Here is a 26,317-nt window from a genome sequence, read left to right as displayed (position 1 = left end):
TAGGTCTAGAAAAGATACAAGATGTCCGTGTGTAACAAATCTAGGTTGTTTTAGGAAAATTATAAGGTGGATAGAATGAGGAAGAATCTGGAAAAAAATGAAGGCTACAGAAGGAAAATTAGGCAAGAGAAAAATAGAAGCTATTCATGGTAACATGAAGCTGTGCCACAAAAGAAATCTCACAATTCATCCAGATTTGGGAGGAATCAAGAAGAGGAACAGAAAGCAGTACAAGTTGTATCTTCATTTATCATGAGGAAAGACAATTTTGACTCACAGTTTAAATTCTTGATAAACAGCAATTATTACTTAACATGAAAATTCACCTCTAAATCTCTTACAATCATAAGTTTTTAACCAATGAAAAATGTTCCTTCGATGATTTTTCTTTAGTTTACTGATTAAAAAAAATTTTACAAAAAGAAACCAACAGAGAAATATAATTGTATTTTGAAATTCCACATCTTTATCCCTTCTTCCTGGTTCTTTGTATTCAAAGATTCTATTCAGCGTGTTCTGTTCCTCATCTTCTCTCTTGTTCGTTTTCCAGGTCTCTTCTACAAAAAAAGAAAAACCACATCTGGTCACACTGGACACACAAAGGAAGAAAGGGAAAGGGCAGGTGTGGAATGGAGAGGAGGCTGGGCTGCCCCTCACCTGGGCGCCCTGCTCACTTACATTTGATCCTCTCTTCCCAGGCCTCTTGAGGCCCCTGCCATGCGCTGTCTTGGCCCGGAAGCTAGATACATCATCATAGCTCTCACGAGTGTTCCATTTCAAACCTTTTTTTTTCCCACCAAAACCAAATTTCTGGTTTTTATATCGTCGTTTAGCACTGTGCCTGGACAAAAGTGGTCCAATGAGTTACTGCAGCACTGTAAAAACTGATGAATCTTAGGGCCCAACAATACCCTCACTTTCCTTTCTGTAAACAAACCCCTGAGGCTCTTCTGAACCCAGATCTCAAATACGAACCTACAATCTTATCCTACAAACTCATATAGCTCCTGTATTTACTGTTCTAACCACCAAGGCAAGAAAGCAAAGCAAGAAGCAGGAAAGGCTCTAGGTATATTATGTGGCTTAGTGCTATCTTTGCTAAGTTTCTATTTTAACTAAATCTTGCTAAATCACCAGTAGTAGTTTCCAGTCCTTTTAAGGATATATATACAAGCAGTTATGATTCCAATGTAATATTCTGTAAAACTGGTCATCCCATAGGAATCACAAATTCAAAATCTCCAAAGTCACATGTCATCTCCCTTCCTGGACTGACTTTACCTCCTATACATGTGCCCTAACTTGAGCTTGGTGCTGCTACCATCTACCCACCCCCTAGGCTAAACACCTGGACGTTTCCTTGATTCTTCCTTCTTTCACTCTCCACACCCAGTTCAATTACTGAGTCCTGCTAATTTAACCTCTTAAATCTTTCTTTAATCTATTTTCTCTTCTGTCCCTATAACTACTTTCAGCTCACAATCATTCCTCAACTGTTTCCCTGTTTTCTTCAAGTTCATCATTTACACAGTGCCCCATAATCCTTTAAAAACATAAATGTGATCCACTCACTGTTGTATGTACAACCCATGAGTGCCTCCCCACAGCCTACAGACAAAGCCTAAGTTCCTCGACAAGGCAGACCAACAGCCCAGGACTCCCAGCCCCATCACTGCACTCCTGGCCAAGCGCTGAGCTCTCAGTGATACCAACGCCCACTGCTCCTCACACACAAACTTGTTCTTCACATCTCCACACCTCTGCTCATTCAACTGCTTCCTCTTGCTGAAACTGGCCTCTCTCATACTCTGCTGATCAGTTCTTACTCATCCTTCAGACTTAGCTCAGGACAGACCCTCCTCCAGGAAGCCATCCCTGACTCTGTCAGCTGTTTCTAAAATGTGCCTCCATATCACTCCCTAAGTGTGCCTACAGCTAATAGTAACTAAAGTAACTGCAGTTACTCTTGTTATATGCAAAGTATCATGTCCCCTAGGCCTAGTGGCGACTAGGAAGAAAGGTGGACTAGAAAGATGATAATAGCCAACATTATCCCTTTTCATCTGCATGGTACTATAAGGTAGGTACTATTTCCTCATTTCAGGAGTGGCAGCAATTAACACTTAGGCACAGGGACTTGCTCACAACTACCACCCTACAAAGCAGCAGAGCTGGGACCCAGACCTAGGTCTGTTCACTATCACACTGTGTGCTAGTGAATCAACACTTACTGCATAGTTACTTTCGCTGTGCCAAATATTTAAATGGACCTTATTTCAACCTACAAGAGCTGCCATGGCTAAAAGACCCATTCTACAGCACTGGAAATCATGGCCACAGGTGCATCTCCCAATACTAAAGCTACACTGTGAGGAGCTGACAACCACACTCAAGAGCTATTGGCCTTTTACACATCACAAACCAAACCAACCAAGCAGAACAGTCTTACCGCTTCTTCACCTGCTGGCCCTTAGCTCCTGCCTTCTTGTCCCGCGAAATTGGTTTCTGATCTCCCTCTATGAAATCCAGTTTATCAGAGAAGCCTGTACATGAAAAAGTATTATGATGAGCACCAGAATATTTTAAGAAAGCTGAAACCACAGAATTAGTCTGTTATTTACTAAATTGATTTTAAAAGACAGATCTTGCTCCCACTTAATCCCCAAACTTAGCTACAATTGTCTCACATCAATGAAGAGGGCTCCAAAGCACTATGTGTTCAAATTAACCCTAAGGCAGCTGGTACATTTCTTGCCCTACATCCTTAGCAGAGAGAAATACTGACCTTTCTGATACTTCTTAATGGCATTCATCATATGTGCTTTCTCCTGCTGCCTCTTCTGAAGAACCTCTGTTTGTACCTATGACATAGACACAAAGACAGTACTCCCATTGTCAAACCATGACTGAAAGTGTCTACATTCTTAGTTAACAACTCTGTGATTAATACCACTACCATTTAACATTTACTATGAGCCAAAAGCCATATTAAGAGGTCTAAGCATATGTTCTGTTTATCTTTATAACACTTCAGTGAAGTTCTTAGCCCCTAAACCAGCCGTTCTCAACCTGTGGGTCACGACCCTTTTTTTAACAATGAAAATACATCCTGCATATCAGATGTTTACATTACGATTCATAACAGTAGCAAAATTACAGTTATGAAGTAGCAACGAAAATAATTTTATGGTCAGGGTTACCACAACACGAAGAACTGTATTAAGGGATCACAGCATTAGGAGGCATTAGGAAGGGTGATAACCACTGCCCTAAACTAAAACACAAGAGAGGTAACTAACTTGTCCAAGTCACAAGGCAGGAAAGTGTAAAGCTAAGATTCACATCCAGGTAGTCTGACCCCAAAGCCTGCACTGTTACCCTATTGTTCAACCTTGCCAAACACTGTAAGAAATCAAAGTTACGTCTACACCCAATTTTCCCCATTAACTGTATTTGGGCAGATTATGTATCTAACCCACTATTACTGGGCATGAAGGTACCAAAAGAGAAGAGAAAAAAAATATTTCCATGAAACAGATAAGAAAAAAACATTAAGGACAAAAGAAGACATACAAATCTCTAACACAGAGTTTCTCAATCAGGACCTGGCTGATGTGAACAAGATGATTCTTTGTAGTGGTGAAGAGATGAGGAGGCTGACCTTCATTGCAGGATGTTTAGCAGTGTCCCTGACCTCTACCTTCCAGATGCCAGTAGCTCCCCCACCCCCAGGATGAGAGAACCAAAAATGTCTTCAGACAGTGAAAAAAGTCCCTGGGGGTGGGCGTGGGGCAAATTCACCCCACTTGAGAACCACTGCCATAAAGTTTCTTCAAATTAGAAACAGTGAGCAGCTAATATGCCTGACTGAGGTTTTACTTTTTACAAATAGATCAGGTGAAACTAATTACTGGTGTCTTTGAGATAATCTCAGCCACCACATCCAGATCAGTAAAACAGTAAGTCTACAGAAGACTTCTTGCATAGGACAAGATACTACAGTATAATCTTCCTCCACAGAGGATGTGTCAGTGAAATGACCCCAATAGTGAACAAAAGTTCTGCAGCCCAGATCATGAGCATTCATGTGCAAAATAATACAAAGCCTTAACACTCCAGCCAATCCTCCTAACATTCAATTACATAATCTTAACTTTAATTCCTATTATCTTATTTGGGTGACCATGAAATATAAAAGGAAATCCAAGAAAAGTGCTATGGTATGCCTGATCTGGTTTCACATTAGACATTCCTGGTTTGAACACACAGGTCCTGCTTGTTTTCTTTCAGACTGGATGACAATCATTAGTACAATTTCTTTAGGGACTTGATAATCACAGAGGAGGCAGTGAGCCCCAAACCAGCACATCAGCATACCCTGGGAAGCTTTCTGGGGAAGAAAACACACATAGATTCCCAGAGATTCTGAAGCGTAGATATCTGCTGTGAACGATATCCTTTGCTGTGAGGTCAGGGGTAGAAACCTCCAATCTCAAGCCAACTCTTCACTGTTTGTGTGTGAAAACTAGATCCCAGAGAAGTGAATGACTCTCCTTCAGTCTCCACGCTATTCCTGGTGACTCGTTGCTGTCAAAGTAAAACTGTGCTCAGGAATGAACAGCAGCACATGCCCCATTGCGAGACAAGAAATATGCCATCTCATATACAAGGCAGAAGGTCAAGCAGACCACAGCCATCTGATCTGACAAACACATCTGACCTCACCCTTCTCCCCGTACATTCTCCTGCTCACCTTCTTTCCATATTTCCTAAGTGCTCGCAGTTGCTTAGCCTTTTCAGACTTCTCCATAGCAGCCTGTTTAGTCTGCAGCTTCTGTCGAATCTAAAATGCAAAGAGTTGTCAGTTTTGTCATTGGAATCTGGAATGGCCACTACTTAGGGTTCACTGGAACTTTGTGTTATGGAAACTATGGGACTAGTAAACCATCTATTTCAACCCCTATATCTTACACACAAGCACAATGAGGTCCACAAGCTGAGCACTGTGCTCAAGAACCCAACGTGTCCATGGCGGAGCCAGAGGTTCAAAGCAACTTTTCCACTCCTAGTGTGTGTCTGGGAAGGAAGACTGACTTCTTCCCATTCCTGCTGGCTGCACACTAAGGTTAAAGCAGCAGGCACCTCAGTGCCCTTCTCCAGTGTACCACACACAGAACAAACTCAAGCAGGTACCTGGCCTCTTCCATCACACATACACCTTTCAGTGAAAGGATGAGAAGCTGTCAGTGTGTACAGAATTCACAGTAAGAATTTGTACAGAGACATGTCTGGGCTCACCTCTAGGTTAGCTTCCTTGGGTAATATCAATATTAGAGCTCCCTAAAATACACCTTGAGATACAAGGTGTACAACAGTCCAAGGAGTACTATTAAAATATACAGTTGTCCCCTGTATTCATGAGGGATTGGCTCCAGGACCCTCATGGATACCAAAATCCACCAATGCCATAATATGTGCCTATAACCTATATACAGCCTCCTCTATACTTTAAATCAAATTTCTAGGATTACTTTAGTACCTAATAGAATGTCTATACTTCAATTCTCATGGATTTAATGTAGTGCTCAGCACATGGCAAATTCATGTTTTCTTTTTGGAACTTTGTAGAATGTCTTTTTCCCAATTAATTTTGGATTTGTAGTTAGTTGAATCAACAGATACAGAACCAATGGATTCAGAGGCCCAACTGTATCTTGGATTAGCTGTTGGAAATTCTCTTCCTCCCAAAGTTAAATGAGGACCAAGTTCTACCTAACTACAAGTTATACTACCTCTGAGACACACATTAATCCCTCGTTTTAGAGAAAACTAAGGCCCAGAGAAAAGTTTTTACCTGTAAGTCATAGCTCTGTTCATTGGCAATAGCCAGAGAAGAACAGTTGCCTTCTCTACCCATCATGCCATAACCATGACAGCTAGGAAATACAAAGGGCCATTTTTACCTTGGTAACCAAATTTCTCACAGTACCTCTCCTCTTCTTAATTGTTCAGATTAGGAAAACATCATTGTTTATCTAAATAGTGGTGACTGGCATGGCTCTGAAGTGGACAATCTCAGGAAGAGATCATTGTTCTCTGACAACATATTCCCCATTATTGTGCTGCTCCCCACAATGGTACTGTAAGTCATCTTAGACATGAGCCAACTGAATATACTTAAGTGCAGAGCCCTGGCTTTCCAGACAAGACATACATGTCTTACCTTCTGCATCTGCTGATCAGACTTGGCCATTTCTGCAAAATAATCAGTGGGCCGCTTGGTAGGGATTTTGAGCTGGTGGAGGCGGGGTAATACTGCAAGCACCGCAGCCTGGGCTTGACGGTAACTAAGATTATAGTACAAAATGCGAAATGAGGTAAGGGAGAGAATTCTTAATATTAAGAGAAGCCTTAACGTTCCTTAATGATATCTCTCATGAGTTATCCAAGCTCAGGACTCTCAACATCTCACCTCCATTGGCAAGGTCAGATGAACAAACAAAAACTGGAAAACTGGATTAAACCTCACTAACTTGTTCTGGAAGAAATTTAGCTGTATGCCAGGCAGGGAGAGTTGTTGCTAAAAGTAAGTCAGTAGTTGAAAAGAATGACCACTCTAGAAGGAGCCATTAACACACAAACTAATGTTAATTATGGATGTAATACAAGAAAATATGTAATAACAAGAAAAGTCCACACAAGAGCCTTCCATAAGCAAATTTTTGTTCTAACAACTGAATGTACACACTCAAAAATACTTTAATAGGGAATATTTCTAACCAGTCCACAGAGGGAATCGTGACTGCTGGACCAAGGAACTCTTCTGTCAATCAGGGAGACTCTCTTACCTCTTCTTAGTCAAAACAAGCAGTCCTCCCCACTCACAGGATTATGCAACTCCCTGGTCCTTCTGAGGAGTGCAGGCTCACTACTCTCCTCTCAACCCCACTCTCTAGCACAAAGACTCTCATCTTCTGCAGCATTTGAGAACAAACATACAAACTTATCTCCCGCTGAAAGTCGTCTTCTGGATTAACAGCTCTCTGGGCCTTGTTCTGAGATGTTGGTACCTCAGATCCACTGATCGCTGGCACAGGACCCAGGGTCATATCGAGTCTTTCAACCCATTCCAAATCCCTCTTGAACTCGGCCAAACACTGCTTGAGGCCATTCTAAGAAATTCAGACAATGAAATCATCAAAAGGGAACCCCGAGTTTGTCTTTCCCAAGCCCAAGGTGCTAAAACAACGGACAAAACACTAACCCCCAATACCCAGGCAAGTAATTGACCCTCTTAGCAATACAACGAGTTGTATCTTTCCTGGAACAAGAATTAGTTTTCTAAGCACAACAATGCCCTATGAGCATCTTGTTCGCGTTTCCCTCGACCCGGCGCCTGAGCTCACCACGTCGTTAACCGCTTTCTTCGGCCCCTCTAAGACGACATTGAGACCTGGCTTCAGAAGCCCTCGGGAAAATGCATCTTGCAACTGCAGGACACAACTGTAGTCAAAACCAGAGGAATAAGGCTCCCGCTCCCGTGCCTCGCCCCGCGAGCTCGGCTGAAACCTACCTCTCTGTCAGTGACTAGAGAATTATCAGAATCTGAGTCTGAACCTGAGAGCGGTGGAGTGTCCATCCAGCAGCACGCACGACCAATACCTCCGATAAACGACCGAGTACCCCGAGGAGCCCTCGCCTCAGCTAGCTGCCCTGGGGCTCCCAACAACTCTCACTTGCCCCTCCACGTGGACGCCACCCGCATCAGCACTAATCTCAGATAGCTACTGGTCAAACTTTTTGATCCGGCCTTCCGCTTCCGGCTGCCGACCCACACTTCCGGCTCCTCGTTGCTATAGGAACCACTCTCCGTTTGAAAGCGTCTGGACGTAGGGGTAGTGTCTCTGGATACGTGCGTGCTTTAGTGACCCAGAGAGAAGCCCCGAAAGGTAGGAGGAGGTTCCTGAGGTCTCCCGGAGGAGCTAGAAGTTAGGAGTGAGCAAAGGAAAGAGGAGAAGGAGCCATGTGCGGCGGGGTGGGCGGGAACCGGAGACACGGGCAGGGGCGGGCCTGTGCAGGGAGCGGGGACGGGACTGGGCGTGTCCTGCGGGGCGGGCCCTGCGGGGGGTGCCGGGCAGGACTGGGCGTGTCCTGAGGGGTGGGCCTGCGCAGGAGCGGGGGCGGGGCTGGGCGTGTCCTGCGGGGCGGGCCCTGCGGGGAGCGCCGGGCGGGACTGGGCGTGTCCTGTGGGGTGGGCCTGCGCAGGAGAGGGGGCGGGGCTGGGCGTGTCCTGCGGGGCGGGCCCTGCAGTGGGAGCTGGGCGGACCTGGGCGTGTTCTGCCCGGCCCGGGCGGGCGGACCGGTTTCTCAGTTCTCAGGAGTTGCTCTTTGGCAGGAGACCATGTCTACCGTGGTAGCTCAGTCGCTGCATGTTTTTGGTCTTCGATCCCGTGTAGCCAACAATATCTTCTTCTTTGATGAACAGATCATTATATTTCCTTCAGGAAATCACTGTGTAAAGTACAATGTGGATCAGAAATGGCAAAAATTCATTCCAGGTAAAACCCCTTCCATCCTGACACATCAGGTACATTAACCGTATGTGCCACATAATACCTCATAATCCTAACATGACGATTGAAAAGGTTTCCTAACCAACTGGTATATACATGTAGCTTTATAAATGTAGAGGAAATAAATGTTGGCTTTTTAAGTATAGATTAATCAATCACACAATCATAGTGAAAATCACACGTGAAATGTTGATTTTAAAAGTGCTTTTTTCACTGTAATTTTAGGACAGAAATTATTTTTAGGAATCTCTTTTCATGCATCTCCAGTGTCATTGTCATTGTCATCATCATCACTAGAGCCAGTTTGTGAGTTGTGTAATGCAGTTTACCAGAGTACATACCTTCATTACAACACATTTTGAATCTATGTATGATGAAGATACTGGAAATTTTATACTAAGTCACAAATAGGCATTTTTTTTTTTTTTTTGGAGACAGAGCCTCAAGCTGAGCCCCTGCATAGAGTGCCATGGCTTCACTGCTCACAGCAACCTCCAACTCCTGGGCTCAAGCGAGTCTTCTGCCTCAGCCTCCCAAGTAGCTGGGACCACAGGCGCCCGCCACAACGCCCGGCTATTTTTTTTGGTTGCAGCCATCATTGTTGTTTGGCGGGTCCAGGCTGGACTTGAACCCACCACCTTAGGTGTATGTGGCTGGCGCCTTAGCCGCTTCAGCCACAGGCACCGAGCCACAAATAGGCATTTTTATAATAAGACAGCATTTGTTTTTGTTCACATTGTTGTGAAATTCATGATTTAACAACCTAATCCATTTTTTACCATCCTTTGTTGCATTGAACACTTTCTATTGTGACATGTACATACAAAAGAATATACACTAAATATACATAATATTAAGTTACAATAAAAAGGAGATCTGTAAACCAGACCACCCAGTATAGGAAATAGAACATGGCCAGTTCCAGTGCTTGTCTCTAATTGCATTCCTCCCCCTCCTCACACACACCCCATCTTGGATTTTGTAATTATTCCTTTACTTTTCCATATAGTTTCACTACATATATGTTTAACCTCATGCAAGATATACTTTTGTTTTTGCTATTTTACAATTTTATATAAATGAAATCTTAGCATATGTGTCCTGTGACTTGCTTCTTTTGTTCAGCATCATAGTTTGAGACTCACTTGTCTTGATTCATATGACTAACTTTTATCATATGAATATCTTTATCCTTCCTAGTGTTGAGGGCCATTTGGGAATAACAGTTATTTGCTATTACAAGCCATACCTATATAAATGTTCTTGTGTGTATACAAACTCATCTACTTGAATAAAAACTACCCCTGCTACACTCACTACAATTACTGACTAGTGTGATAGTAGCAATTTACACTCCCACCAGAAGTTCATAAGAGTCCTCATTCCTCTGCAACCTTGCCAACTCTTGGTATTGCCCAACTTCCTAATGTTTTGTATATCTTGTGGTTGAGAAAAAGTATCTTATTGTGGTTTACATTTTCATTTCTCTATTACTAATAAGAATAATGAAGGTATCTTTTCATAGGTTTGTACGGTTTATTTATTTATTTATTCATTTTCTTCCTTTGCTTTCTTTTCTTTCTTTCTTTCAAGACAGGATCTTGCTGTGTTGCCCAGGTTAGAGTACAGTGCTGGGACATCATAGCTCACTGCAACCTCAAACTCCTGGGCTCAAGAGATCCTTTTACCTCAGCCTCCTGAGTAGCTAGGACTACAAGCACATACTACCACACCCCACTAATTTTTCTGGGTTTTATAGAAACAGGGCCATGTTTTTCAAACTCCTGGCCTCAGGTGAACTTCCCAACTCAGCCTTCCAAAGTACTAGGATCATTGGTGTGAGCCCCATGTCTGCTGGGTATTTCTGTTTACTAATAGTTTTATAGTAAATGCCATGTTTTGCATGTAAATGCCAAATTTTTTTTCCTATACTGTTTTATTCTATTATCTCCTTTGGAAACTCCACCATGGAGTAATCTAAATTATTCCTTCAGATTTTAATTGCTTAGTTGATTGATTTTCTTTTCATCTGCATCAATCCTACTGTTTAATGTATCCACCAAGAGTTTCCTTTGAGTTATTGTGCTCATAATCTCACCTTTCCCACTTACACTACTTCTTTTCTGCTCCCAACTCTATCTTACATCAGGGGACATTTCACGTGTGTGGATCCTCCCAGCCCCTATGTTCAAGTTCTACCCACGTATCCTGTAAACAACTGCCTTTAAGCATCCTTCAGGTTCAGGCCAAGGATAGAGATAGGCTGGGGAAGAATCCAATAGTGATCTTGTCAACAGACTCAGGTGCTATTTGCCATTTGGACAGGAAATGCCAGAGTGCTCGGCTCCCAGGACATGATCTAAAAGAGGCCTTGAAAACTGCAGGTGGCCCCTGGACTCCCCTTAATGGAAAGGTACCCAGCCAGAGGACACACCCCCCAGAGGGGTACTCTAAAACATGGGGCTGAGGGAAGGAGCCCTGCTGGCCAAGTCTCAGGGTATTACTCATGAAGTGAAAAATATGAAGGTCTTGAAATTGGGACATCTGGATTTGGTCAAGCTCCTCCTTATATGAGTTCATGGAACCTCAGTTTCCTCATCTGTAAGATGGTGATAGTGTTTAATTGGCTTGTTCAGCTCAGAGTCATGATGAGGCTCAGATGTATTCATTTCTTCATTTGCCAAAAATTTATCAAGTACTTTCTGTGTGCCAGTGATAAAATAGATACACATAAACACATGCATACAAAACTTTATCCTCATGGTATTTCCATTCTAGTAAGGTAGAGGGTACTCTAAGTGTTAGTGGTAGATGCTAATGAGAAAAAAATGAAGCATGGAAACTGAAGCTGTTGGGAGAGTATGGAATTGTACAATGGGGCCTGGGGAGGGCTCACTGAGGGCTGCTTTTTTGAGTGTAGACAGAAGAAAGCAGAGGAGCTGGCCTTGCTGATGTGGGAGGTGCAGGGCTGTAGCAGAGAGAGTAGCAAAGGCTCTGAATTAGGAGGATGATCAGTGTGTTTGGGAAAAGCAAGGAGACCAATATGGCTGAAGGGGAGAAGATGGAAGAGTAGGAAGGAAGAGGAGAGGCAAAGAAATGATAGGGAGCAACACATATGGGCTTCATGGGCCACAGGCTCTTACTCTAAGCAAGATGACAAGCCATGTGAGTGAGTTCTGAGTGGTAACATGATCACAGTTTCATTTCCACAGGTTCATCCTGGCTACTATGCAGAGAATACATTTAAGGAGGAATAAGGGGCCAGGTATTATGGTTCACACCTGTAATCACTTTGGGAGGCTGAGGCGAGGGGATCTCTTGAAGCCAGGAGTTCAAGACCATCCTAGACAACATGGTGAGACTTCATCTCAACAAAAGATAGAAAAATTAGCCAGGCATGGTAGCACATGCCTGTACTCCCAGCTACTTGGGAGGCTGAGGCAGGAAGATTGCTTGAACTCTGAGAACTCCACTGCACTTCACCCTGGGTGATGGAGTGAGAACCTGTCTCTTAAAGAAAAACAATGGAGGGACCAGAAGGAAGCAGGAAGCAGGGAGACCAATTGAGGGATGAGTGTTGTACTCCAGATGAGAGAAAATAGTGCTGAAAGCAGGCTGGAGGCAGCACCAGGGATGGTGAGGAGAGAGCAAATCCTGGATATATTTTGAAGGTAGAAGTGACAGATTTCTTCACAGGACTGATGTGGGGCAGAAGAAAAGAAGAAGCAAAGGTTTTGGCCTGAGAATGGGAGAGATGGAGATGCTGTTCACAGATGAAAAAGGCTGAAGATGGCAGTTAATTTTGGACATGTTAAGGCTGAGGTGCCAGCTAGACATCCAAATGGAGATGCTAAGTAAACTGTTTGATTTCAGGCCTAGATTTAAGGAAGAGAGGTCCATCCAGACTGGGATAGGAATTTGAGTGTCATCACCACTGAGGTGAAATTTAAACCCTCTCACAGTGTGAGAGTTCTGTAGGGACTGATGTCTGTATAAAAGAGAAGAAGCCTAATGAGCAGGCTCTGGGGCACTCCTGCATTTAGTGCTGGGGATGAGAGGAAGAACCAACCAAAAAAAGCTTTACAGGAATGGTCAAAAAGACTGGAAGAAATCCACATGAGAGATAAAATATTTCAAGGAGTAGAGGAGAGTCATCAACTAGGTCAAAGCAGTACAAAATTTTACACTCAAAAATCAGTCAACATATATTCATCACATACTAGGTACCAGGCACTGATGATTGAATGGATGATGGATAAATAAATGAATTTGCAAGAAAGCCATGGCCCCTACCCTCTGGAGCTTTTAGTGCAGTGGTGGAGGCAGGAGTATATTCAAAGGAACAGGACTAGGTAATGGAGCAGGACACATGCTGTGTGCTTGTAGGAGCCCAGCAAGAAAGCACAAAAAGAGGGAGTGAAAAGTGTTCCTTTGCCTTCTCTGATAAGCAATGTCATGCTCACAGTTGCATTTTTTTTTTTTTTTGAGATAGTCTCACTCTGTTGCCCAGGCTAGAATGCCATGGCATCAGCCCAGCTCACAGCAACCTCAAAGTCCTGGGTTAAGTGATCCTCCTGCCTCGGCCTCCCAAGTAGCTGGGACTATAGGTGTCCACTAGAACACCTGACTAATTTTTCTGTTTTTAGTAGAGCCATGGTCTTGCTGTTGCTTAGGCTGGTCTGGAACTCCTGAGCTGAAGAGACCCTCCCACCTCATTCTCTCAGAGTGCTAGGATTACAGGCATGAACAACTGTGCTGGCCTCATGCTCGGTTTTTGCTTCTACTATACCCTTTACCTGAAATCTGTATTTTCAGTCCCAGCCTCTCCTAGCTTTAGAATCACATCCAACTGCTAGACCTCCTTACTTGAAGTTGCTGCAACATGACCTCACACACAACATATACACAACTGAATATCATTTCCTTCTTGTTCCCCCCTCTTTCCTTATGACTTTACCTTGCCAAATATTCAAACACATAATAAAGATATTATTACAAAGGCAATGTGGCCCTATGGAAATATCCCAGAAACCTAATTATATCAATGTCATAAAGGTGGCATTAGTGATTACTTGTGAGACTAGTTAGGTATTTGGGAAATGATAATTTAAATCCTTGCTTCATACCTTTTACCATTATGAAGTCCACATGTACTAAAACTTAAGTGTAGGCTCGGCACGTATAGCTCAGCAGCTAGGGAGCCAAACACACCGGAGCTAGTGGCTTCAAACCTAGCCTGGGTCTGCCAAACAACAATGACAACTACAACCATAGCCGGGTGTTGTGGTGGGCACCTGTAGTCCCAGTTCCTTGGGAAGCTGAGGCAAGAGAATTGCTTAAGCCCAAGAATTTGAGATTGCTGTGAGCTGTGACACCATGGCATTCTACCGAGGGCAACAAAGTGAGACCCTGTCTCAAAAAAATTAAAAAAAAAAATGTTAAAGACTTAAGTGTAAAATTTTCAAAGCATAAAATACTAGAATCAAATTAGCATGAATAAATAGTATTTGGATGGGCTAATTTAGGCATAAGACAATGGATGTACTCTTCATCAGCAGTAACCTCCTCAGCCTGCAGTCCATCACAGGTGGCCCTCTGCTTCCCATCACCTAAACTAGAATCTTCAATGTCATTCACTACTCATTTCTCTATCTGGCGCCCTCAGCCAGGTGCTCACATGTCTTACTGTCCTCACCTCTTTCTTTTCTTTTTTTGTTTTGTTTGTTTGTTTTGAGACAGTCTCACTCTGTTGCCCTGGGTAGAGTGCTCTGGCATTATAGCTCAGAGCAACCTCAAACTCTTGGGGTTAAGCGATCCTCTTGCCTCAGCCTCCCGAGGACCTGGGCCTACAGGAATACAGGCACCTACCATGATGCCTGGCTAGTTGTTTCTATTTTTAATAGAGACCAGGATCTTGCTGTTGTTCAGGCTGGTCTCAAACTCTTGAGCTCAAGCAATCCACCCACCACAGCCTCCCAAATTGCTAGGATTATAGGCGTGAGCCACTGTGCCCAACCTGTCTTCACCTCTTAATGTTTCTGTGGTCTCCCCTCCTCTCCACTCCTGCTGCCCCTACTGCTGTTTATTGCTTCTTGCTACCATCACCTCTCACTTGTTGAAAGCCTATTTACTGGTGTCCTTCCCTCAGGGTTGTCTTCCAAACAGCTGCCAGAGGGTTCTTTCGATAACATTTATCTGACCCTTTCTAAAAATTTCCAGTGTCCTCCCAGGGGAAATCCAGACTCTTGTGTGACCCTCAGTGACCCCAAACTTGGGTTCATCTCTGAGCTTTCATGACTCCCTGCAGCCCTTCCAGAGCATGCCCACTGAGCAACTTGCTACATCATTCCCTGACTTATCATCAAGCAGCACATGGGGCACATAGCAGGGGGGCACATTACGGTCACTTTCTAGCACATCTTCCCTTGCCTCATGCCCTAAGCCTGCATCTACACACCATTTATCCACTAGTTACAGCAGGTACAGGGCCTAGGGCCAATATATGATCCATCCTTAATTATATTTCTCTTTATTTGAATGCAGTCAATATTTAAAAATAATATATAAAATACATTTTTAATAATTTTTTATTAAAGGAAGGGGCTCATAAAAGCCAAAGTAAATGCCCAGAGCCCACAAAAAGTATAGTGTGGCCCTGACTGCATTTTCCAAATAAAGTATTTGCACTTTAATCTTTGCTTCAGACTTTACTTTCTAAAGGAGCACATCTTCTACTTCCATGCTTACTACTTCATGATGGCAAGATGACTGCTGTATCCCCAGACATCACCTCTGTAGTCCAGGACAAAAGGGGTAGAACGCATCTGTCCCTGGTGCTTAAAAAAGCACAACCTTTATCATAAAGCCACTCCAGAAGACATCTGCATGCATCTCAAAGCCAGAATGTCACATAGATCACCTAACTGGGAGGGAGGCTAAGGAATCCAGCAGCTAGCATCCTCGCCTCTGGACTAGAGGAAGAGTGTGGAATGCTGGCCACTCAGGGGTAAAAGCCTCTACAATCTGACCCTGCCCAACCCTTTTAGGCCCATCTTTGGCCACCCAACTCACATGCAGTGTTCCAGCAATGCCCCCACTGTTTGCAGTTCTCCCACTGTGTTATACCCTACATTATATCCACTCCTTTGCTTAAGCTCTTACCTCCTTAACCCATCCCATACCCTATCCCACCTTATCCTTCTTTGTGAAGGGTTCTCCAACTTCTCCCACTTCATCCTCAAAGGTGCCTGTCCTAGTTATGTTAATAATAGTCATACCCACTTGTACCAAGGGACTGCCAGAGATAATTCCTGCCTTTGCATCAGCAGTGCCCACTGCCATGCCTGTTTTATGTTTAATCACGGTGAAAATGTGATCTACCCTCATAATTCCCTCTTACTTCTGTTTGCAGGCTCAGAAAAGAGTCAGGGCATGTTAGCCTTGGCCATCAGTCCCAATCGGCGATACCTCGCTATCTCTGAGACTGTACAAGAAAAACCTGTCATCACCATTTATGAATTGTCATCTATCCCTTGCCGAAAGCGCAAAATCCTGAGTAATTTTGACTTCCCAGTTCATAAATTTATTAGCATGGCTTTTTCTCCAGACTCCAAATACCTTTTGACTCAGACATCACCTCCAGAATCAAACCTTGTGTACTGGCTGTGGGAAAAACAGAAAGTAATGGCCGTCATTAAAATTGACACTCAGAACAACCCTGTCTACCAGGTACTTTGTAGCATAACAATTATGGTGCAAACTATTTCTAAAATTATAGCTGTCTTGTACTGAATACTTTCTATATATCATAGTTCTAATTTCTAACATGCATTTTAAAATTTAGTCTGACAACCCCCATATAAAATATGCCTGGTTATTATCCCCATTTTACAGAGGAGGGAACTGAGGCTCCAAGAGGGTAAATAACTCACCCAGGAGCACAAAGGGAGGGCTGGGAGGCCAAGGAGTTCTCTGACTCTAGCTCCAGTCTTCCTTACTCAGTCCCAGAACAGCTTTCTGATTGGGCGCAGAGGTGGATTAGTAAAACTTGCTGTCTCTCCCTGATCCTGGCCTCTTTCCAGCAGTACTGCTGAGCAGTAGGAAGATTTCAGGAGTATAATGTAAAGTGGTAGATCTTTAGGAAGCTGTTGATGAAGTTGCAGGATTTTCTATTGTGGTTTGAGGGCAAAATCAATACAACTCATCAGGAGCCTGCCTGGCTGCATAGATAGGGAGTCCTGAGGAGGTTAATTTTGGTATTGTCACCCTAGCCTAGGATCGAGAACCCAGTTTTATAGGTTTAAGAACTCAGTTCTGTTCACATTCAGAAATACTAGCTAATCAGTGTCTCAGGAATAGATTCAATTATTCAGTGAACAAGAAATGGATGTATAAATCAGCATATCACAAGCAGAACATGCACATCATTTATCCAGTGTACTCCCTTCCTAGTAATAGAGAAGTCAGGAGATGAAATTAGTAATCAGAAGGTTGCTTGGTGATCAAAAGAATCATAACAAAGGCAGGTAGAACCAGAAGGTTTTCAAGGTTTCTACCAGGCCATAGTGAGGCCTGGTGATGTGTCCTTATCCAGAACAGAGAATATCTCCTGCCAGGCAGATCCAATAAACTTTTGTTGGCTGCCCATAACGAACTCAGCACTGGGGATACAGACTTGAAAAAGCCACAGCCCCTCAAGTAACTCCCATCTAGTGGAGACAGCAGGTTGACTACACATTACTGTATAGACAGGCCCCAACTTATAATGATTCAACTACAATTTTTTGACTATGGTGGTGCAAAGGCAATATGTCATTAGTAGAAAGTCGCCATACAGTACTCTCATAACACCCAGCAGCAGCAGTAAGCCACATCTCCCAGGCAGCCACGCCATTGCAGAGGTAAACCCACCAAAGTACTCTAAAGTGTTAGTAATGACTTTGCCCAGCTGCAGGCTAAGGTGAGTATTGTAAGCATACTTAAGACAGATGAAGCTAAGTTATGATTTTGGATAGGTTAGGTGTATTAAATGTGTTTTGGCATATGATAGTTTTAACTTTATGATGGATTTATCAGGATGGAACTATGTGGTAAGTTGGGGAGCAAATGTTTATTGGAATAGGGGCTACGGATGAAGGGTGCTCAATTGATAAACCACATGACATCCCTAAATATGTGGCTCCTCTCCTCCCCTACATAAGCTTTGTCTGTGTTTCCAGCTGAGACTTATTCTGTTTGTTGGTAAAACGTTTGTTGTCAAAACCTGCTCTTTCTGATTTTTGGCTTTTGTAGATTTCCTAGATTAAGACTCATGGGCTGTACAATATTAATGGCCTTTGTAAAATGTGGTATGGAATTACATGACTTAGTGATACTTGAAGGATATTCTGACCCTACCTGAAATAAATATTAATTAGCAAAATTGAGAAATACATGTAATTCCATCAAATTGGTTTTATGAATCTTATTCTTTAATTTTTTACATTATACAGGTGAGCTTCAATCCCCAGGATAACACTCATATTTGTGTCACTGGAAATGGGATGTTTAAGCTTCTCCGCTTTACTGAGGGAACTTTGAAGCAAACCAATTTCCAGAGGGGAGAACCCCAAAACTATTTAGCCCATGCCTGGGTGACTGATGACAAGATTATTGTTGGCACTGATACAGGCAAGCTCTTCCTCTTTGAATCTGGAGATCAACGCTGGGAGACAAATATAATGGTCAAGGAGACTACCAATGGCTCTAAGAGCCTGGAGGTCATCCAGGAATCAGAGAGGTATGGTGCCCCTCTGGGCTATGCATATATACTCATTGTACTAACAGCATCATACAAAAACTACATTCTTTAAAAGCCACTCATAACCCCTTTACCTTAAAAGTCAACTATATTCACTTTCCCTCTTCCTGTCTAGTATTAATCTGTATTCAAGCACAGATTTGATAGTTATAACCATAGCCTAGATATTCTTTTCATGTTTATATCTAACTTCCTTTTATAAGCCTTTTATTGATAACAGTATTCAAAAATATATTTTGTCAAAAATACATTTTCAAGTGACTAAGTCACTGAATTGGTTAAATAACTGTCCACCGAGACTGTGCAAGTATGCAAAAGGCATCTTGCTAGGTGCCAGGGACTAAAGTCCTCAAGGAACTTACAATTCACTAAGAGGCAAGAGACCAACTAAGAAGTGCAAAGATATGTTCTTGGTAAGTCTTATAGGAGGATATGGGTGAGGAGCAGGCTGAGGAAGGAACCGTATTATTGACCATTGTAAGAGAGGTCCTGCTTTGCTTCTAGGACAGCCAGTACAAGTGGTATCTCATGCATGTTGGGACACACCTTTGGATGCACCCGGCACTGCTCTAAACACTTTCTGTATATTCCCACTGAATTCTTACCACATATAGTCCATACTATGATCATGCTCATTTTATAGATAAGGAAACAGGCTCAAAGAGCATAAGTAATCCACCCAAGATCACAGCACTGTCAAGTGGCAGGATCAGGATTCAAACCCACATCTGTCTAACTCTAGAGCCCCAGCCCTCAACCACAAGAGTATCCTGTAGATTCTTCTTCCTCAGTAACTTTCAATCTACACATTTTTTCATCACCTCCCCATGCCATGACATCTCCTTTTTTGTGTGTGATTATGTAGGCACTTCCTGAGAAATCCCCATGTCCTTCTCCAGTTGCTGTGTTCACTCCTTCAGTCCTGGGCTCCAGGACTCCCAGAACAAAGCCCAGACTCCTTGGCTTGGCCTTCATGTGCCCGCTGTTCTCTCCCTCTGTAGTTCTTGCTTCTTTCTACCCCAAAGCCTTGCTTTTGGGCTTGGCCATGCACAGTTCTCTCTGCCCTCCCACCCACTCCCCTAGGAGTGTGCACATATCTGACACACTCCTGACTGTCCTTTAACTCTCAGTTTCCACTCTTCTGAGATAGGTGCCCCTCTTGTGAAACTGTCCTTAGAAAACTCTTGTGACCTGCTGACTATAGGCTCAGCCACCCCTAGCAGTCCTTAGCACATGTTATCCAGACTGTGAGCTTCAGAGAGGGAGAGAACTGTGTCAGCCTTTCTTACCTTTGTTTCACAGAGCTGGTAGTGTAGTAGAACTCCAGCTAAATGAACAAAAATGGAAACCTGGAATAAAATCTTAGCTCTGCCACTTACTAATTGTGTAATCTTGGAAAACTCAATTCCTCTGAACCACTGTTTTTTATTATTATTATTATTACTTTTGTATTGTTGGGGATTCATTGAGGGTACAAAAAACCAGGTCACACTGATTGTATTTGTTAGGTAAAGTCCCTCTTACAATGGTGTCTTGCCCCAAATGAGCCACCGTTTTCTAAACGAAATGGAGGTAATCATCATTGTCATTACAGTAACCACACAGGGTTGTGACACTGCCAGATAAATGTGCGCCCTCCCAGTCTTTCCTCTTTGGAGTCTGCATAGCATTCCCAGACTAAAGGGTGGCATTTGGCCATGGGAAAGGGGAGCATAGAGTGGTTTCTCCCACTACCAAGGGCTGTGCTCATCTCCTTGGAGTTGCCTCTGTAAACTTTATCTGCTGTTTTCCTTTCCCAGCCTGATTGAGTTTCCTCCAGTCAGTTCTCCAGTCCCCTCCTATGAACAGGTCATGGCAGCAAGTAGCCAGGCCCACCTGGCCATGCCTGAGGTGTTTGCCATTGCACCCTATTCCAAGGGATTTGCATGTTCTGCTGGGCCAGGAAGAGTTCTACTCTTTGAGAAGTTGGAAGACAAGGATTTTTACCGTGAGAGCAGAGAAATTCAGGTAAGGAAGGAAGGGAGGAAGAAGCAAAACTGGAGTCCTACTGACATTTGTCCCCCTGGCAGCAGTGCTCTGCCGAGCTGTCTAGTGGGAAGGGACAGGGCTGCAGTACTGAGCAGAAATGGTGAATTGAAATATCTGTCCTGAGGGAAGCTTTGGGATGAGGTAAAAAGAATTGGGGTTTAAAAAGAGGAAGAGCTTGATTCAAATCCTGGGAGAGAACTTTGTTATATTGTATTTCCTCTTAAAACCTTCATGTTCCCACAATAATTATAGTATTATGCTCTGTGTTAATATCTAATGCCAAGCATACCACCTGGCACATAGTAAGCATTCAGTAAATGTGGACTGTGATACAAAGTACTGTGGAGATGGATCATATCTAGCAGGGAAAGAATTAGAAAAGCTTCTTGGTGTTTGATAGTCATCTTTGAGGAAGGAGATGGATATCATCTGACAAGAAGAAACAAATTAGGAACTCCTGATGGAGGGCAAAGTTAAACAAAGGAACCACTGAGGGGGAGTAGGTGGTGTGTTCTGTTCCCCATGGGAGACGGTTTCAAGTTGCCTGAGGGGAAGAGGGAACTAAATGTGTTAAAAGATCTCAAATGCTATCCTAAGGGGTGTTTATATAATTCACCCTGGAAGGTTTTGAGTGGAAAAGCATTTTGCTTAAGAAAAGTAGTTTGCCTATGATAGTGGGGCTGATTTTAGAGGTATTGGACTTGAGGTAGTTAAAAACATGCAGAAAGAGTCAGACCTGGGCCTGCCACTTATTGGCTGAATGACATGAATTGCTGGATCCCAGCAAAACTCTTATTTCTTCACTGAGAAAATCAGTCATTGGCATCAAAAGATGAAACAATAGCCAATGTGAGTCACTGTATACATCGCTTGCCACTTAGTGCTCAGAGAATGAAGTCATTCTTTCTCTGTGTTTGGGAATCAGTTAAAAGGTAGTGAGGTCTGAGAACAGAGCAGTGACTAGAGAAGAAGGGAAAATGCCTTGGTGAAGCTTAGGTATGTAGGACTTTCCTTGAGTAGCTGTGAAAGGTCAGAGGCAGGGAGCTCTCAGAGTTGAGGGCTGAGAGGAAGAAGGCAGAAGTATTATGAGCTTTCTTTGTCCAGAAAGCAATTCATTCTTTTGTTTATTCATTTAACACATATTTATTGAGTACGTGCTATGTGCCAGCCTCCGTGCTAGATACTAGGGATACAATAGGGAAACCCACGCATGGAGAGCCTGCTCTTAGAGTTCAGTCAACAGGCAAAAAAGAAAACAGGCCAAGAAAAGGGCAGGGATCAAGAGTGGGCAGGCATCAATGAGGAATTGTCATTTGAGCAGAGACCAGAATCAAGTACAACCATGGAAATGTGGATTTGGACTGTGGGAGTGAGACCAGCGTATGCACATATGTGCACACACATGGTGTTAGCACTGGCATACAGTCGATGCTCTGTCTACTGATCAAGTGTTGATCACTGTAATTGTATTTACTATTGTTGTTTTCATTGAAGCCCTCATATTAGGTAAAATCACTGAGGGATAAAATACATAGAGAGAAAAGGAGACTGAGACAGGATGGGAACCCAGCAGATGACAGTGACAAATAGTAATCATTCACTCACTCCCCAAGTGTGAGCCTACCACTGGACAGATTCTGTGCTTGATGCCTGAGACAAATGAGTAAGATGTAGCCCCATCCCTCCAGGAAGTCACCAGCTCTGGAGAAGAATAAGGCAACAGCATCTATTTTGTTAAGCACCTGCTATGTGCTGGGCACTCTGCTAAACACTGGGAGATAGCAGTGGGTCAAAAGGGACAAGGTCCTCAGTTAGAAGGCTTCCGTCCCATTTTACATAGTGTGTTAAATGTGACAACAGAGGGGACTGGCAGGTGCTACGGGTACATTCAGGGAGTATCAGCACTCATCCAGGTCAGGGCAGGTCCGGGAAGTTATCCTAGAGCCCATGTGTCCTGGCAGAGCAGGGTTGCTGGCTTGTGAAGAAGAGTTAGGTATATAGAATGACAGAACTCCAGGCAGGGGAGCAGAGCTTGCATTTTGAATTGCAGTGTCTGCAATTGCATTGTCTGCAATTCAGGGGGGCAGGTGCTGCCCTCACCACCACAGGTGCTAGAAAAGTCTGGAAGATGGGCTTGGCGCCTGTGGCTCAAGCGGCTAAGGCGCCAGCCACATACACCTAAGGTGGCGGGTTCAAATCCCCAGCCTGGACCTGCCAAACAACAATGATGACTGCAACCAAGAAAAAAAAATGGCCGGGCGTTGTGGCGGGCGCCTGTAGTGCCAGCTACTTGGGAGGCTGAGGCAGGAGACTCGCTTGAGCTCAGGACCTGGAGGTTGCTGTGAGCTGTGATGCCATGGCACTCTACCCAGGGGGATAGCTTGAGGCTCCGTCTAAAAAAAAAAAATGTCTGGAAGATGAGGATTGAGCAGCGCCCTCTGGCGTTGGTGATAAGGAAATTTCTTGAGGAGGAGTTTCAGTAAATAGTGCTGCAGAAGCTATACTCAAAGGAATAAGATCTGTGTGGTAAGGAAATGGAAATGGTGCATGCAGGCCAGCCTTTCAATAACTTCAGTTTTCATAGCAGAAGATAAATGCAGGGAAAAGGAAATTTAATTTGATAATGGCTGCTGGGGAACTACAGACCCTCTCAGAGACTACTGCCAGGAGCTGTGTGACCCTTTTCACTGTTCTGTCACCTACCTCACGTGGTAAGAAGAGCTGTCACATGTCCCTTTGCCGCCCTGAAGTGCACTCTGGTGTGCTTTGTGCCAGGTGATGACATACTATTGGCTTCCAGTGGGTGGGCAAAAGGAGATTTAGACTGACACTTGTTTTAAGCGGGAATCTCAGATTGATAATTTTCACATGTGCTGCTGTCTTATCTAGCCACCAATCACTTAAGGATGAATGCAGGGTGACATTTAAAATCTGCAGAGGTGACTCAAGACCTCCCTTCTTCACACCTAAGGGGAATCCCAGGAAGCATTCCTGTCTGGGAATTTGTAAGATAAAATTGTCTGAGAAAACTCTGAGTGCCTTAGCATGCTCTGCCAAGGTGGGGACATTACTGATAACTGTTTGGCACCTCGGACAGATTCCTGTGGACCCACAGAGCCATGACCCAAGTCAGTCTGACAAACAGGATGTGCTCTGCATGTGCTTCAGCCCCTCAGAGGAGACCCTGATCGCCAGCACCAGTAAGAACCAACTGTACAGCATCACCATGTCCCTGACGGAGATCAGCAAGGCAAGTCTTCCTAGCAATACTTCCTTCCAGACCAGGTCCTGTATGCCTAGCAGGGGGATGGGTCACCATGGGGTAAATTTTAATCCACATAAGCTGAGCAGGGGCTCTCTCACCCCTTTTGCTCGTAATAGAGCAAAAGAAGGTCTAATTTTAATATGTCACATAGACGCACTCTGATACACTCAGTGGGATTGTGAGATTGCAGCATCTTTGTAGAACACATTGGCCGTGTCACACTTGAATCCTGCATATTCTTTTGCCCAGCAATTGCACTTCAGAGAATTTAATCTGCTGCTGTATTTGCTCAAGTGCACAAATACATTTGCCTTCTACAAAAAGGTTTATTAGCATTAGCATAGTAGCGTTATTCATAAAAGCTGAAAGGTAGAAACAACCCAAATGTGATGCTTCTCTTTCTGCTTTCTGGATGGTGCTCTTTGATGAGCAAAAGTTTTCAATTTTGATAAATCTAATTTATCTCTTTTTCTTTTGTTGGTTATGCTTTTGGTGTTGTATTTAAGAATCCAATGCCATAGCTGAGGCCATGAAGATGGCCTTTTTCTTCTAAGAGTTTTATAGTGTTAGCTCTTACAGTCAGGTCTTGGATCCATTTCGAGTTAATCTGTGTATATGGTATGGGGCAGGTATTCACCTTTTGCTTGTGGCTGTCCAGTTATCCCAGCATCATTTGTTGGAAAGACTATTCTTTCTCCATTGGATAGTCTTGACCCCTTCACTGAAAATCAGTTGACTTGTGTATTTATTTCTGGACTCTCAATTCTGTTCCATTGATTTCTTTCATTCTCTATGGCGGGACAACAATGTCTTAATTACTATAGTTTCGTGGTAAGTTTTTAAATTGGGAATTGGGAATGCTCCACCTTTGTTCTTCTTTTTCAAGATTGATTGGTTATTCTGGGTCCCTTACAGTTCCACACAATTTTACAGTTAGCTTGGCAGTTTCCACAAAGAAGCCGTCTGGGATCCTGATAGGATTTGCACTAAATTTTTTTATAGATCCATCTGGGGAGGGTTGCCATCTTAACAATACTAAGACTTTGGATCCAAAAACATGGGGTATTTTCCATTTATTTAGGTCTTTTTCAAATTTTTTCAATGTTTCAGAGTAGTTTTCAGAGTAGAACTTTTTTACTTAGTTAAATTTATCTTTAAATACTCTATTTTTGTCTTCTTGATGCTATTGCAAATGAAATTTTTTTTCTTAATTTCATTTTTGGATTATTAATTCCAAGTGTATAGAAATATAATTAATCTTGGCATACTGATCTTGTATCTTTAAACCTTGCTGAACTCACTTATTCATTGTAATAGTTTTTAGTGGATTCTTTAGGATTTTGCATATATGAGATCACTTCATATTTAATAGAAGTAGTTTTACTCTTCCTTTCTAATCTGAATGCCTTTTATTTTTTTTCCATGGCAAATTGTCACAGCTAGAACCTCTAGTATAATACATTGTTAAGTAGAAGTGATGAGAGCAGACATCCTTCTCTTCTTCCTTATGTTAGGGGGAAAAGCACTTAGTCTTTCACTATTAAGTATAGAATTAGCTATAGGTTTTTTGAAGATATCCTTTATTAGACTGAAAAGATTTCCTTCTATGCCTAATTTTTGAGTGTTTTTATCATAAAAGAGTGTTGGATTTTGTCCAGTGCTTTCCCTGTGTCTGTTAAGATGATCATATGGGTTTTGTTTGCTATTCTATTAATGTGCTATATTATATTAATTGATTTTCAAATGTTAAACCACCCTTGCATTCTGAGATAAAGTCCACTTGGTGATATATAACCCTTTTATATGTTACTAGATTCAGTTTGTTAATATTTTGTTGAGGATTTTTGTCCTCATATTTATAAGCAATACTGATCTGTAGTTTTCTTGTGATGTCTTTGTCCACTTTTGTTATCAGGGCCTCATAGGATGAACCAGGAAATATTCTAGCCTTTCCTTATATATGTATTTTTGAAGAGTTTGTGAAGAATTGGCATAATTCTTCCTTATATGTTTGGTAAAATTTACCAGTGAAGCTATTTGGGCCTGGGTTTTTCTTCATAGGAAGGTTTCTTGGTTGATTTAATCTTTCTACCTGTTAATCTATTTAGGTTATTTATTTCTTCTTGAGTTATTTCACAGTGGTGTCTTACTAGGAATTGGTCCATTTCATCTAGTCCTCTAATTTAGTAGCATATACTTGTCCACATTATTCCTTTATAATCCTTTTTATTTCTGTAAGCTTTGTCAGTAACGTCCGTACTTTCATTTCTGATTCTAATAATTTGATTTTCTTCCATTCTGTTGATCTCTTCAATGAATCACCTTTTGGTTTCGTTGATCTTTCTCTACTGTTTTCCTATTCTCTATTTCATTAACATCTAATCTTTACTGTTTCCTTTCTTTGGTTTGTTTTAGGTTTAGTTTGCTCTTTTTTTCCAGTGTCTTAAGGTGAAGATTATGTTACTTAAGATCTTTCATCTTGGCTCAGCGCCTGTGGCTCAAGTGGCTAAGGCACTAGCCACATACACCTAAGGTGGTGGGTTCGAATCCAGCCCAGGCATGCCAAACATCAATGATGGCTGCAACCGAAAAAAAATAGCCAGGGGTTGTGGCGGGCGTCCGTGGTCCCAGCAACTTGGGAGGCGGAGGCAG

The 26,317-nt window shown here is 42.8% G+C and overlaps 2 protein-coding genes across 2 annotated transcripts in view; one reads left to right on the top strand and one right to left on the bottom strand.

Annotated features, from left to right (window-relative positions):
- Positions 1-370: 370 nt before the first annotated feature.
- EBNA1BP2 (EBNA1 binding protein 2) lies at positions 371-7,791 on the bottom strand. The gene is made up of 9 exons (XM_012812344.2): positions 7,574-7,791; positions 7,407-7,490; positions 7,000-7,172; positions 6,224-6,347; positions 4,754-4,843; positions 2,786-2,861; positions 2,450-2,543; positions 679-841; positions 371-557 (listed from the first exon to the last, which is right to left on the bottom strand). Exons 1-9 carry the CDS (start codon positions 7,637-7,639, stop codon positions 507-509), a joined length of 921 nt encoding a protein of 306 aa, XP_012667798.1. The 5' UTR covers positions 7,640-7,791; the 3' UTR covers positions 371-506.
- Positions 7,792-7,920: 129 nt separating this feature from the next.
- CFAP57 (cilia and flagella associated protein 57) overlaps positions 7,921-26,317 on the top strand; it is a 78,559-nt gene continuing 60,162 nt past the window's right edge. The window contains exons 1-6 of the mRNA XM_012812341.2: positions 7,921-7,949; positions 8,379-8,558; positions 15,985-16,301; positions 18,065-18,351; positions 20,172-20,379; positions 23,498-23,650. Of these exons, the coding sequence (XP_012667795.1) occupies positions 8,402-8,558; positions 15,985-16,301; positions 18,065-18,351; positions 20,172-20,379; positions 23,498-23,650 (1,122 nt within the window). The 5' untranslated portion in view covers positions 7,921-7,949; positions 8,379-8,401. The remainder of the gene's footprint in view (positions 7,950-8,378; positions 8,559-15,984; positions 16,302-18,064; positions 18,352-20,171; positions 20,380-23,497; positions 23,651-26,317) is intronic.

Source organism: Otolemur garnettii, unplaced genomic scaffold (assembly GCF_000181295.1).
Source record: "Otolemur garnettii isolate 467f Iridium unplaced genomic scaffold, OtoGar3 scaffold00202, whole genome shotgun sequence".
NCBI classification, from domain to species: Eukaryota; Metazoa; Chordata; class Mammalia; order Primates; family Galagidae; genus Otolemur; species Otolemur garnettii.
This window is presented reverse-complemented; position numbering and strand designations above follow the sequence as displayed.